The sequence below is a fragment of the Polypterus senegalus genome, chromosome 5 (genome assembly GCF_016835505.1).
Source record: "Polypterus senegalus isolate Bchr_013 chromosome 5, ASM1683550v1, whole genome shotgun sequence".
Lineage (NCBI taxonomy): Eukaryota > Metazoa > Chordata > Cladistia > Polypteriformes > Polypteridae > Polypterus > Polypterus senegalus.
Window position 1 is genome coordinate 1,807,936 of NC_053158.1, and position 13,170 is coordinate 1,821,105.

General features: G+C 47.3%; 1 protein-coding gene across 1 annotated transcript in view; it reads left to right on the top strand.

Moving 5' to 3' along the window:
- Positions 1–13,170, top strand: part of cubn (cubilin (intrinsic factor-cobalamin receptor)) — a 279,179-nt gene that overhangs the window by 5,826 nt on the left and 260,183 nt on the right. Inside the window, 4 exon segments of the mRNA XM_039754274.1 lie at positions 2,674–2,769; positions 7,577–7,615; positions 10,090–10,191; positions 11,227–11,330. Of these exon segments, the coding sequence (XP_039610208.1) occupies positions 2,674–2,769; positions 7,577–7,615; positions 10,090–10,191; positions 11,227–11,330 (341 nt within the window).

Here is a 13,170-nt window from a genome sequence, read left to right on the forward strand (position 1 = left end):
TGTCTGTGTCTGGTTTGGGCAGCTGGTGTGCCCCCTGCAGGCCATAACATCTAACATCATCTGTTTTGTGTGTTTAAACACCACTTGTGGTATCTCCATCCTGTAAGCCCGCTGTGTCTCCATTGCTGATGACACCCACCATCCTTGTGTTGTCTCCATACTCAATGCAGGTCTGGATCTGCAGAGTGAGCAAAAGGGGGCGCCGGTGCCCAACGTGACACTCCCGGAGATGGCGTTTCTCTGACTCGGTCAGGAAGTCCAGGGTCCAGTTGTGAGAGGACGTGAAGCTTGTGACGCTCTGCCCTTGTGCTGATGTTGGCAGCAGGGCAGTTTAGAGCTCTGCAGAGAGCAACGCCATTTTCAGGACCCCAGTGGCCCCCACTCTGTGAGTTTGCATGGTCTACCACTTTGTTTTCCTGAGCTGCTGTTGTGCCTCGGCCCTTTCACTTCACAATAAATGGTTGACTGACAGATCCTTCGGACCAGAAACTCCACGTGCAGACTTGTGGCAAAGGTGGCATCCCATGGCAGTGCCTGCGCTCTGCAGTGCGGCTCATTTGCTGCACCTGGTAATGATGAGACCCCTGACCTCGATCTTGTTGTCCACAACGTGTCAGGCGATAGGTAGAAGGGTACTTGAGGGAGCGGTGAAAGGCGCTATACAACACCAGCCTCGCTCAACTGTTTTTAGTTCTTCGTTCATTGGTCTTCTGCCTGCTGTGAGTCCTCAGGATTTCTGTGCTGGTGGGCCGCTGGTCTGACTCTCAGAGGTGCCCCCTGCCACCCCACGCCATCCTTCTCCGTCTCCCCCTGCAGTCCTTCACTCATCTGCTGTTCTTTGAAGTTGTGTCACGTGGCTCGTCTCCTTGGACCTGAAAATTCAAATCTAGCCTCTAGCCCCGCCCCTTTGTTGTGATTGGCCGACTTTAAGGCTCCCCTAGTGAAGTCGTCCTGCCGTGCTGTCTGCCGACGTCTCATCTCCATTTGTTCGCCATGTTGTGTTTCAGATTTAGGAGCTCGCTTGACTCCGCCCAGATTTCCCACAATGTAGGTTTTTTGTCGTTATCGTTTACTAAGGAGCCTCCGTCACGTGTTTCATGTGGCAGTTGTAATTTAACATAAAGACCAACCTGATTGGCTCGTGGTGATGTTAAGGTAGTGGGGTTTCTTTGATTCCTATGCCTGCTGCTGATTGTGATCACAGGAATTTCCTTTCCCAGAACCTGTACGTTATGCGGCGCCTTTTGTATAAACGCCACCAAGATTTCATTTCACGTAAACTTCCACAAAATCGGAGGCAAAATTAATTGTGCATGCAAAACTCTCTAAAAAGAGAAAAAACAAGGAGTGCTGCTCCCACAATGCCTTGCACACAGCCATGTAATCTGCAGCACGCACATCAAATCAGTTCTGCTCTCTCATTGTGGTGTGCGGTACTAAAAAAAGCACCAAAATAAAACAACTTTGAAAGCAAATCTGTGCCCGCACCTCTTGAGTTTCAGCTCACGCTCAGTCGTTTATTAGCGCAATCAGAACTTCTACCATGGATTGGATTGGACGTTGGATTAATGTAGAATTTCTTTAACGAATCACCGCTCTGCAAATGAATAGATTGATGTAGACAGACAGGACACTGAAAGAAAAGCTCCGCCCCCTTCAAACCACTCCTGCTAATCGTGTTTGGAGTGCGGCAGAGCAGGGAGGCTCACCATTGAGCAGTGGAGCAGGGCGGAGGCGCGCAGGTTTGAAGACGCTGTGAGACGGCGGGGTGTGTGGCACTTCTCTTCTCCGTTATTTGTTTTAGGTACCGAGACCCGAAAAGTAGCCTCAATACCCAAGTGGAAATATCCAAGCCGATCCAACGTTGGAGGAGGCATATGTGAGCGGGTGAAAGGCGGCGAAGGCGGGCAGCCAGGAGGAAGTCCCTCGGATCACGTGAATGGCTTTGAGTGACCTGGGAGTTTGAGTGGCAGAAACGCTGCTCAGTTGTAGCGACTCGCTGGAGGGGGGGGGCACTCTGCGGGTGGTGCCATGTACCAGGGGATGCAAGCCTGGTAGCAGGAGTCAGAGGTTCAGGGTTGGTGCCCTGCTGGGAGCCTGAGATGGCCACAGGGGCTGAAGCCTAGGAGTAGCGTTGAAGGTGGGCTGAACTGTCAGACTGGCACCTCCTTAGCTGCAAGGAGCCATTTGGGTTAAGCTGAGGAGACGTCCATTTTTAGGGCAGTGCACCGGGGCTCGTGCTATTAAAGACCCCTTCCTGTTTTAACCTCGTTTTAAGGGATTATTCATCGATGGATTTTTCACTTTTATGGATTAGTTAATGAATTAAGGATGCACTGCACCTTTTGAACTTTTGGTTTGGACTGAGCGCTTTACACCTTCCCCTTGCTTGGTGTGAGTGTCCTCAGGACTGGCAGCGCTGGTGGGTTAAAGAAGCTCCCGGTGGCATGGGGGCTGACCCGCACTGTCCCAACCCCACCATCGTCCATTAAACTGCCACGGCTCAAACCTTGAACATCCCAGGACACTGCCATGTCCGTCAGCCTGGTCTCTTCAGTGACAGGGGTCTGGGCCGGTTGAGTTGCTCCACCGTTGATCTCTTTTCTTAAGCTCCAACGTTCTAACATTTCATAAAACATTTTTCTCTAATCATACAACTCTTGTCCACTGTAGATCAAGAAGAATGAAGACGACATCACATCCATCAAGAACAGCGGAGGAGGAGTCCCAGCAAACGTCTCCAATCAGATCAACCAGCTCAACAGTCGGGTGTGTAATATCGAGTCGTACGTATGAGGGTCTCAGGACTGGGGGGGTACTTATGATCTGTGGCCGCGTTTTTTACAAATCGATGATGTAGGATGAATGGAGTTAAGCTCAGAATGACGTCTCGTGTTTTTCTGAGTCCCTGGCCGATATCTCACTATCAGGTTTTTGTCACCTGCCTGCCCCCAAATACTCAAAATGAGGCTTTTCTTCTAAAATGTGAGTGACCTCCACCATAAGCCTCACCCCACACTCTCAGGGGGCTTCTGTCAGACGCGTCATCAGCTGACTGTATTGGGCGCTTGACTGTGGAGACCTCCGGAAACTGAAAGTCTTGAGGAGCCCCATGTGATGATCAAACCCAAACCCCTTATTGGTGGAGAAGGGTCAATGGCAGACGTCCCTAAATCAGATATTGAAGGAGATGTTTTTATTTTTTCTGCAGCTCAGCCTTTTTATTTCTCTCATATAACGGAGACTTTGAACCGTAATGAGCCGCCAGAGTCAGCTGGGCACCGTAAACAGACGGGACCACCATAAACGTCCTCATGACTGCGTTTAACTTTAACAAGGTGCCTGTGAGCCACGTGCTTGCCATCGCAGTGGCACAGAGTTGTGCTGGTGGCACTTTACAGCCACAGTGGTGACAATAAGAGGTGCGAGTATAAAGTGTTACATCGAGACGGAGAGGGAGGTCAAGTGGGGACCAACAAAACCTGACAAGGGACATGAGGACCCAGGCGTGAGTGTCCTTATTTGTCAGGTAAGAAATGTTGAGACCTTGTGAGGCCACAGAAGAAAGAACTCGAGATCTGATGGTGTGGAGTGGAGCTCAGGGATGGAAATCGACGATGCGAGAGAACTGGGCAGCAGAAAGACTAGAATTGAACTGAAATATTAGAACAATGGTGACGAGAGTGAGAGCGGGCTACTCAGTCCAACAAGACCCCCAGTCCCATCCGTCCATTTTCTGACGCTTTTTCTAGTCTAGGTGGCACGTTTATGCCCAGGCATCTACTTTCCCCGTCACATCCTCAGGCTCCTCCAAAGGAATGCCAAGGTGTTCCCAGGACAGCTTGGACCCAGGATCCCTCCAGGTTCTCCTCAGTCTGGTTTAAAATGCCCAAAATGTCTCCCCAGGTAGGCATCCAGGAGATACTCGGACCACCTCAACTGGCTCCTTTCAATGTGATGAGAAAGTGTGTGCTCCTCACGCTGTCTCCAGGGTGGAGTCCAGACACCCTCTGAAGGAAGTCTACTCCCACTGCAGTGTCCGTGATGCAGTTGTTTCATGAAGATCATGGCCATGGGCGATGACCGAGATGTAGAACGATCAGTAAATCAAGCGCTTTGTTGGTCCCATCTCTCCAAATTGTCATCAAGTGAAATTTTCGAGGCCCCGGAAGTTCTGCTTGGTGACGTTTTGCTCTCGTTTTTTGAAGAACTCATTTTAAAGTAACAGCCGGCTCTTCTTCTACTAATTCCCTGTATCACTTTAAACATCTCCATGGTGGCAACACTTTATCTTTTATTTGTGCGTCGGGCTTCATGGGAGCGGCCATAATCTGCTAACCTTGCTGCCCATGTGTCCTGAATCAAGTCAGAGTTATGTGTGTGTTATGTTGTATTGTTCTTTTTGTTGTCTTTCTTTCATATTTTGATGTTATTTCTTTGGATTTTTTGCTTATCATTAATTCCTTTCCTACTGACTTCTTTTCCTTGTTCTTTGTTGGTGGAATCCCCCGTTGACGGGGCCACCCTGACATCACCACTCCTGAGCCCGCCTGTGGTATAGCGGGTCCACAGCTCAGATCAAAAAGGCCAGTTTTTAAAGGGGGGGGAGCCCCCATGGTCATGTGGCTGGAGTGGTAACCAGGCGCTCGTGATGTGGGCGGTCCTCGCTTAAGTGCACAGGTGAGGAGTCGTCCACATCCGTGATTGAAGCCAGGAGCTGCTAATCGCCACACCTGAACCATCCATCCATCCCTCCATTATCCAACCCGCTATATCCTAACTACAGGGTCACGGGGGGTCTGACCCAGCCAACACAGGGCACAAGGCAGGAAACAAACCCCGGGCAGGGCGCCAGCCCACCGCAGGGTGCACACACACACACATACACCACACCTAACCTGCATGTCTTGAACCACGTCCGTGTAATAAATAGGAGAAGCACAGGGTGGAAAAAGAGAGAGAAAAGAGAACGGTAAAAGACAGGAGAGTGAGAGAGCACAGATGGGGTAGTGCAAAAGAATGGACGAGCCAGCCAGCCAGCCAGCTGAGTAAAAGGGGGTCCCAGATAGAGCGAGCGATCGGCACAAAAGGGACGGATCGCGCCCACTGACTATGTGGAGCGGTGGGTACGATCGAGGAGGAGTCCGCCCTAGGGATCTGAGGGACGACCACCTGTGCGAGAAGGAAGGCGGGAGGACAACCGACCCCGAGCGATCCAGCGGTAGAGAGAGGACCGCAGCGGCTGAAGTCTCCTTGGCTGAGTAAACCTTAGGAGAGCTGAGGAGGCTGGGAAGGAGCCCCAAAGATGGCTGCTGTTTGAGTCTCGTTTAAGCCTTTGTTTTAACTGTTTTCTGGATTATTTATGTATGGACATTTGAGTACTGCACTCATTTATTTGAACACTGTTTTTGATTTTGTTGTTTTTCATTTTTGTACTTTTTGCACCATCCCCTTGTTTCGTGATGTCCTCACTGACCAGCTCATCTGGTGACATTACCGACGGTGTTGGGTTCGAGAGCTCCCCAGAAACCAGTTGGGAGCCTGGAGCTGAACCCACATCGTCACACCGCCCTGTGGCTATTGAAGTGAGCAGAGAAGGCTCAGGAGTGGGTGGTCATTCATTTCTTGGTGTTTTCTCGATTTTTGATTCTAAGGATTCTGATTTTGGATTTTTTTTTTTTGCTCTGGATTTTTCATTTAGGCAACACCTTTGTGCCTCCTTTTGAAGTTTTGAGCCTTTCTTTGTAGTTTTCTGTTTTTGTTACTAAATCTTTTATTAATTCATTTATCTGTATGCCACCTGCACTTCAGAATGGGTCGTACTTAACAGGTTTGCTCCTGGTCAGTACTTAGATGGGAGACCAAATGGAAAAATGGTGGGTTGCTACTGGAAGAGGTGGTGCTGAGGCCATCAGGGGGCGCTTACCGTGTAGTCCGTGTGGTTCAGGGCAGTGACGGTGACACCGTAATGTAAAAATGGATGAGACTCAGATGAGACTCAACACCGAGGTACTTAACCCTCTGTGGTCATGAAGGTCCCTGGGCATCTTTCATAGAGAGTTTCCTGACGTCCTGGTTAAACGGCCCATCCCTGCCTCATCCATCCTAACCCCCTAACTCTCCTTCACCACCTAATAGCTAATATATGATAATAAACTGGCACAACAATCGCTACCATCGCCTCATGCAGGTGGGTGCTGCACGTTGTTGGTGGTTAAAGTGGCTCCTCGGTGCTTCTGTAAGGCGCTTGAAAAGTGCTCTGTAAATGGAATTCTTTATTATTATTATTATTTGTATAAAGATTCTTCATCTGACCTTTGGAATACAAGCCAAGGGTTTCCGGTCATCCCTCCCCTGGAAGGGCATTTGTTATATTTTTGGTGATATTTGTACTTGCTGGGCCAGCTCCTCATTTTCAGGACGGCTCCTGGTGAAGCCAGCTGGTTTATTGGGGGCCTGGCTGAGCTCTGCTGGGTGGTCCAGTTTGGATTGTCACCTGGACTGTGTTTTGTTTCAAGTGGGGTCCCCCCTGTTTTGTTTCATTTTTGACTCAAATGCTTATGTTAATACTTTTGATCATTCGTTTCTGTGTATCGACGTATCCTTTACTGTGCGCCATGTGTTGTATGGGTGGTCCCCTTAGAGGTGGGGTCACGTGCCCATCACTGTCAGGAGAGAGCCCTTTAAAAGCTGAGGATAGCCCACAGTCCTTTGCGGTTCATTGAATGTTGACCGTTGTGCTGTTTATTGTGCTCTTTGATTCTTCGTTTTCCTCATTTTTGGACGTCTGTCCTTCAGTCTTTTGGCCATTCTTGGGGTTTCTGTATTTGGACTTGTTTGCCTCTCGATGGCCTTTTTTGTTTTATGCAACTCCTTTTCCTTTTGTGCTCCTCTAAGCTTATTTTTGTGAAATAAATCTATTTATATCTAAAGACTCTGCTGTTGTCTGTTTTTGTAACTCGCCGGAGTTTCCTCCCCTCTAGTGGAGGTTTTGAGGCGAATTTTGTTTGACAAGCAACTCCGACACGTTTACGACACTCTGCTGCTTATTTGGGGAGCCTCGGAGGAAACTCCAAATCGTGATGCCATGTCTCTCTCTCTCTCTTTAGAGAGAGTCTATCACTCCATGTCACGGTGTCTCCTTCTCGATGTCCCTTACTCGCTTCATCATCGGCCCTTGTGGCTTCAGCCCTTGATGGTCAGTAATCTGTGAACCTGTTCATTGCTCCGTCCTTCCCTCTTCTTCATGTCCCTATCCTCGAGTGTATTTCTTATCGTTGTCCTTCTAAAAGAACGATTGGAACAGAAAAACGTTAAGTGTGAAGAAGAGGCGGACCACCGTCCTAACTGCAGGCCCGTTTGTGAGGTGGCAGCGGTGGTGACGGTCACCATGGACACCTGACTCTGTACAACACGGACACGATTGACGGGGACGCGAGACAGTAATGGCGGTGAAGCTCCGTGTCAGTCGCGCCATGTATGGCGCCTCTAGTGGCCGCCTCTGCTCCACCCCTCCTGTCACTTTTCTTGATTTTTTTTGTTTTCTGTTACACTAAATCTTCTTTTTCTGTTTCAGTTGACGTCTCTGGAGAGCAAAGTCCAGAATCTGGAGCAGGTGAGGCTTTAACGGTTTATCATAAAGATATGAAGGGTGGGCTGATGTGAGTGAATGTAGCAGAACAAGCAGAAGGGTCCTAAAGTGTTGGTGCCCAAACCCGCCCCAAGGCTGGCCAGTCCAGTGACGCTTTGCTCAGGTCTAGGGTGATGCGCCAGTGTCCTGCTCCTCTGCTTCATCATCCCTGAAGAACGCAGTTTATATTCCGTCACATTTACAAATGTTTGATCCTGCTTTGCCCCTCACTTCTGGAGTCATACATGTGTCCCTGTTGGGGGGTCTTCATTGATATCGCTCATTTATTTTCAGCTTTGATTTGCCGTCTAGTTGGTAAAAATATTTCCTGTCCCATCACCGTGCTGTGTTATTTTTCTTATGGATACACCCATTTTGGTCACCGTCTGTTTGCTGTCCCCAGGCACCGGTGGCCGTAATGCACTTGTGTTAGTGACGTCACACGCTGGCTTTCAAATCCAAAGTCCTCTGTCTGTGACGTTTCAGCTTCTTTTAATGAGAACATCACAAGTTGGATAGACGAAAGAAGACCCCCACACCACCACCCCCGCCATCACTCCACTGGTCTCTCATTGCTCAGCTGTCCCAACATCTCATCCTCACACCTCAGAAAGGCTCTCAAGATTTCCACTTCAACTCCTTGACTTGTCAGTTTGCTCCTGATTCCCACAATCCTTTGCGTTAAGAAGCTCTTCCTGTCTTCAGGCTGAAATTCTCTTCTCCTTAATTTCCACTGGCGGGTCCTCAGCTACAGTACATTGAAGGAGTCCTTCTGGATCTCCATTACCAATGACTTTGGGGTCCCCACTCGGCCTCGAGACTAAACAGATTTCATTTCCGGGTCATATCCTTAAGTCCCAAGATGCACCTTGCTGCTCTCCTCTGCACAGCTTCAAGTGCTGCTCTGCTTTTCTTCTAATGGTTGACGGCGGCACATGCAATGGAAGGTGGCAGCCAGACAGAGCAGAACATGAAGGGTCAGCAAGTGAAACATTAGAAACGTTTAAAAGTCAACCTTATGATTCCTGAAATTAAAGAGTCAGGCCTGCCCTCATTGTAGGTCTGGGCCCACCACAAGGCATCCTTACCCCAACTCTGAGGTGCAGGCCTCTGGCCACTCTGGCTTTTAAAATTGGAAAGGAATATCGGAAGGAGCGAGGAGAAAAACGTAAAAATGTCAGGGCCGAGAACAAAGATACTTCATATTTAAGGAATTTATTAAACAAATAATTAAAATGTCAGAAAATGCCAGGCAGATTTTGCCTAAAAGGGTCATCATCTGCACAGGGGGATACCCAGGACTGCTCATTGGTCACACGGGAGGTTATAGTGTATGTTGTAGTGCCCTTCAGAAAGAAACTTTTATTTTATCCATTATTCATTTCCTGTTCTTTTTTATTGTTAATGGGTTTGTATTCTTAAACTTCTCTTAGACCCTCACAAACATTAACTATGAGCCACAGGGGGGCCGCTTTGTGTTCAAACGAGCAGCACAGAGATGAGGGGTCAAGCAGTGGAGCTGACAAGATAACCACACAGGTGGGCATCAGCCATCAGGGTGGGCATCGATCACAGAGCGAGCCAGCTGTGAAAACGAATCACATCAGTGGAATGGAGACCCCAGAATCAAAAGCAAGGGATGATCAGGGCCGTCCTCGGAGCAAAGCCCACTCTTAGTTACTCAGTGTGAGCAGACAGCTCAGGTTAATGAATATGATCTGCCATCAGTTAAAAATTAGCAATGAGGAGCATCTTGAAGGTCAACTGACACTGCCGGGCAAAAGGTGAAAGATGACAAATTAGAATGGGGTCAAGGGGCGTTACAGAAAGGGGATAGATAGATAGATAGATAGATAGAGTGAAAGGCACTATATGATAGATAGATAGAGTAAAATGCACTATATGATAGATAGATAGATAGATAGATAGAGTGAAAGGCACTATATGATAGATAGATAGAGTGAAAGGCACTATATGATAGATAGATAGATAGATAGATAGAAAGGCACTATATAATAGATAGATAGATAGATAAGGCACTATATGATAGATAGATCACTAAATGATAGATAGATAGAAAGATAGATAGATTGCTAAATGATAGATGGATAGATAGATAGAGTGAAAGGCACTATATGATAGATAGATAGATAGTCTGTATAACAGACACACAGACAGACAGGTCAGTTTATAGTCAGTATTCAAAGGCGCTATATGCCAGTAAGACTGATAGGAGGCTGTATATCATATTTAGATTTGAAAGGCGCCACATAGTAAATGGATATGAAAGGCGCTATATCACAGCTTGTGACTCGTCACCTCTTCCTCTCTTTTCTTGCTTGTAGCCCCCACTGTGTGACTTTGTGTTTTTGGTGGTCCAGTTTTGCTGAAGTCACGCTTGTACTCACGCTGCCCATGTCACTCTCTGTCCTCACGCGTCATCTTCTCTCTTTTTTCAGGTTGTCCAGCAGCGGTCCTGCACCAGTAATCCCTGTCAGCATTCTGGGACCTGTTTGAACCTACTGGGTGCTTTTCACTGCATTTGTCCAGATAACTGGAGGGTGAGGATGCATCCATTGCAGTGGTTATTTATTCTCAATGGTTGTTTGACATTCTAGTTTGTGACTTCAGGGTGACAGTGCTGACTAACTGGTGATGTTTACTGTTCTCCTCTTTGTCTCTTCATTGTCATCTGATAGAGTGTGATGGGACTAAATCATTAAAATGTCCATCACTGGCCTGGTGTCCTCAAGCCAAAGCTCAGTATGTTTGCACTCTGATTATCTGTAAGAGTGACCAGGTGCATTGTGGGTAATTCCATATTTGACGTCTTCTCGTGTTTAAATCCCAAATGACACTCTTGTGCTACACTGCCTTAGCTGTGACATCTTCATTACAGAAAAGCAATTGAGAAAGTAGAAAGTGTCCTCATGCATTTGAGCACTGCCAGGTGAAGGCGGCACTTGGTGGTGGAGGTCTGCTCTCCTTCTCCACGGTTGGTCTGCTCTCGTTCTCTGAGACACACCGACTGTCCTGAGTAAAGAGAATGTTTCAGTCCAGCAGACGCACGAGAGGTGAAGTGCGGTGACCTCAAATGACAGTCCTCAGTTTGGAATTCACTCCAGGAAGGGCCATCAATCAGCCTTAGTGCCCTCTGCTGTGGCCGCTGGGCTTTTCGTTCGTTTGGTGCCCACGTCGGTCCTGTTGTGATGTGTGAGTTGTTGAAATATTAGAAATATTCGTCCAAGTAAAGCCCTCGGGCAAAAGACGGCCGAGGATGACAAATCTGAAATGCCATTCAGCACATCAGCCCAAGAACAAGCAGAGGGACCCCGGTGGCTCAGAGTGCCCCCTTCTGACCTGAGGCAGGAGTTTGTCCATTTGTGTCATTTTATCTTCACAGTCAACACCCCATGTCAGACTCTGAGGGGGTCCCATAGGGCTGACGTCCATTATGTTAACCCCGCTGGCCAACGATGAGAGTTGTGATGTCCTTTCAGCATATTGTCCTGCACCGGCTGTTTATTGTCCCCTGGTGTCCATTTGGTGTCTCTTCATGGACCTTCACTTCTCTGATGTCCTGTTTTCTTTTCCAGGGTCTCACCTGCTCGGAGGATGTCAATGAATGTCAGGTGTACGCCGGGACCCCAATGGCCTGTCAAAATGGAGGGAACTGCAGGAACACAGACGGGAGCTACAGGTAATGGGGGCTCTGCTTTGGCATAGGATGGGCGGGGGCATATGAAAGGCGCTATATAACAGACAGAGGAGAACCTAAATAATATTTAGACGGTAAATGCACTACTTAATAGATAGATGGGGGGTACGAATGTGACCCTGTGGAGGGAGATAGGAGTGTTACACCACCTTCTGAATGCTCAGGTGCCTCGGCCAAACCGGACGACACCGTCACCTGCAAAAACATAAAGAGCAAAGAAAGGGAAATGACGAAAAATGAAATATAAAATCCGAGGCCCAACGCAGTACATGGAAGGCCAGTTGGCTTCACACTTCTTCTTAGTCTTCTTCTTCTTCTTTATAGCTCCTCATCTTTTCTTCTTCCTTTTTGTGGCTCCTCACCTTTTCTTCTTCTTCTTCTTCTTCTTCTTCTCCTCCCTCTGTGTGGATTTATTGTCCTTCATTATCCTTCTCCAAACAGCTCAGACCACCGCTTTCTCCTCCGTCAGGCCCTTTTCCTTCAGAACCTCCACTTTGTCCTCCTTCGCTTTCTCCTCCACTGGACTTCCATTCCCATCAGTCTTTTGCTCACATCTCCATTGTGTCTCCTCATCACACGTCCATACCACTTCCGCTTACATTCCTGCACTTTCTTAGACGTCTCTGCCACTTCTGGTGGACCTCTGATTCTTGTCCTTTTCTGTAACTCCACACGTCTCCACATTTTCATTTCTGCCAACTTCTCCCGCTGTGCTCCCTTCACTGCCCGTGTCTCAGCTCCATGCATCATTGCTGGTCCTGCCACAGTCTTATAAACCTGACCTTTAACCTACTTCAATCTCGACATTTCCACTTTAATCACGTAGTTTATTTTGTCATTAAAGTAGAACATCATAAACGTCATCTTTAAAATCGTTTAATTTACCAGTTTCTCAAATCTCATCGTAATTAAAGTAGCACGTTAAATGCTTTGTTTTGTATTTGATCTTCTATGAGCTCTGTGTGTGTGAATCACTACATGCTTCTTAAACCGGCTTTCTCTTCCTCCGACAGGACACAGAATCCATGACATTCGTGATATTACAGCTCTCTGAATAACTCAAATACTGAGATGTATACGTGATATCATTTTCATGATGATTGGAGTTAAAGCAGGTTATTAAATATGGGACACGGTGGCGCAGTGATTGTTCGTGTCTCACACAAGATGCTTGATGCGCCGTGCGCGACCTTCGATAAAATACTTTATAGCAGCAGTCCTGTCTCTTTCAAACATACTAACCTCCAATTCCTGTCCTTCCTTTTCTTTCTCCAAACACCCAATCGCCACACAGTCAGCTCTATGACTGACGTTAAGCCATCTGTAAGCTGAGAAGGCTAATTCTTCAAAACTTTTAAGGCACATTGAAATATCTTCGTAGTACGTGTTTAATTATTCTGTCCATCTGTCCTTCCAGTGTCACGTCAGCACCAGCAAGAATACAGCGCGAGGCAGGAACAATCTGTGAACGGATCCTTTCTAGCGTAGCAACACCGCGTCCTTTAATTATTAACAATATAGATTATTTAAATGAAGTTAAAGTTTTATCTATATAATATACTCAACATATTTTGCTGCATTTCATCTTAAAATGATATCGTCATCATATATAAGTACGCACTTTATAAAGTGGCGCAGGTTGTGTAATATTATAACTGTATCGCAAGTTTACAGTGAGGTGATTGTACTTATAAGTCCTAACAGTTCTACAAGGAGCACTCGATGGACTGATTGAGTGCATTTAAAGTTCTTGGGATGAAACTGTGTGTGAACCGCGAGGTCCGTACAGGAAAGGTTTTGAAGCATTTGTCGTATGGAAGGA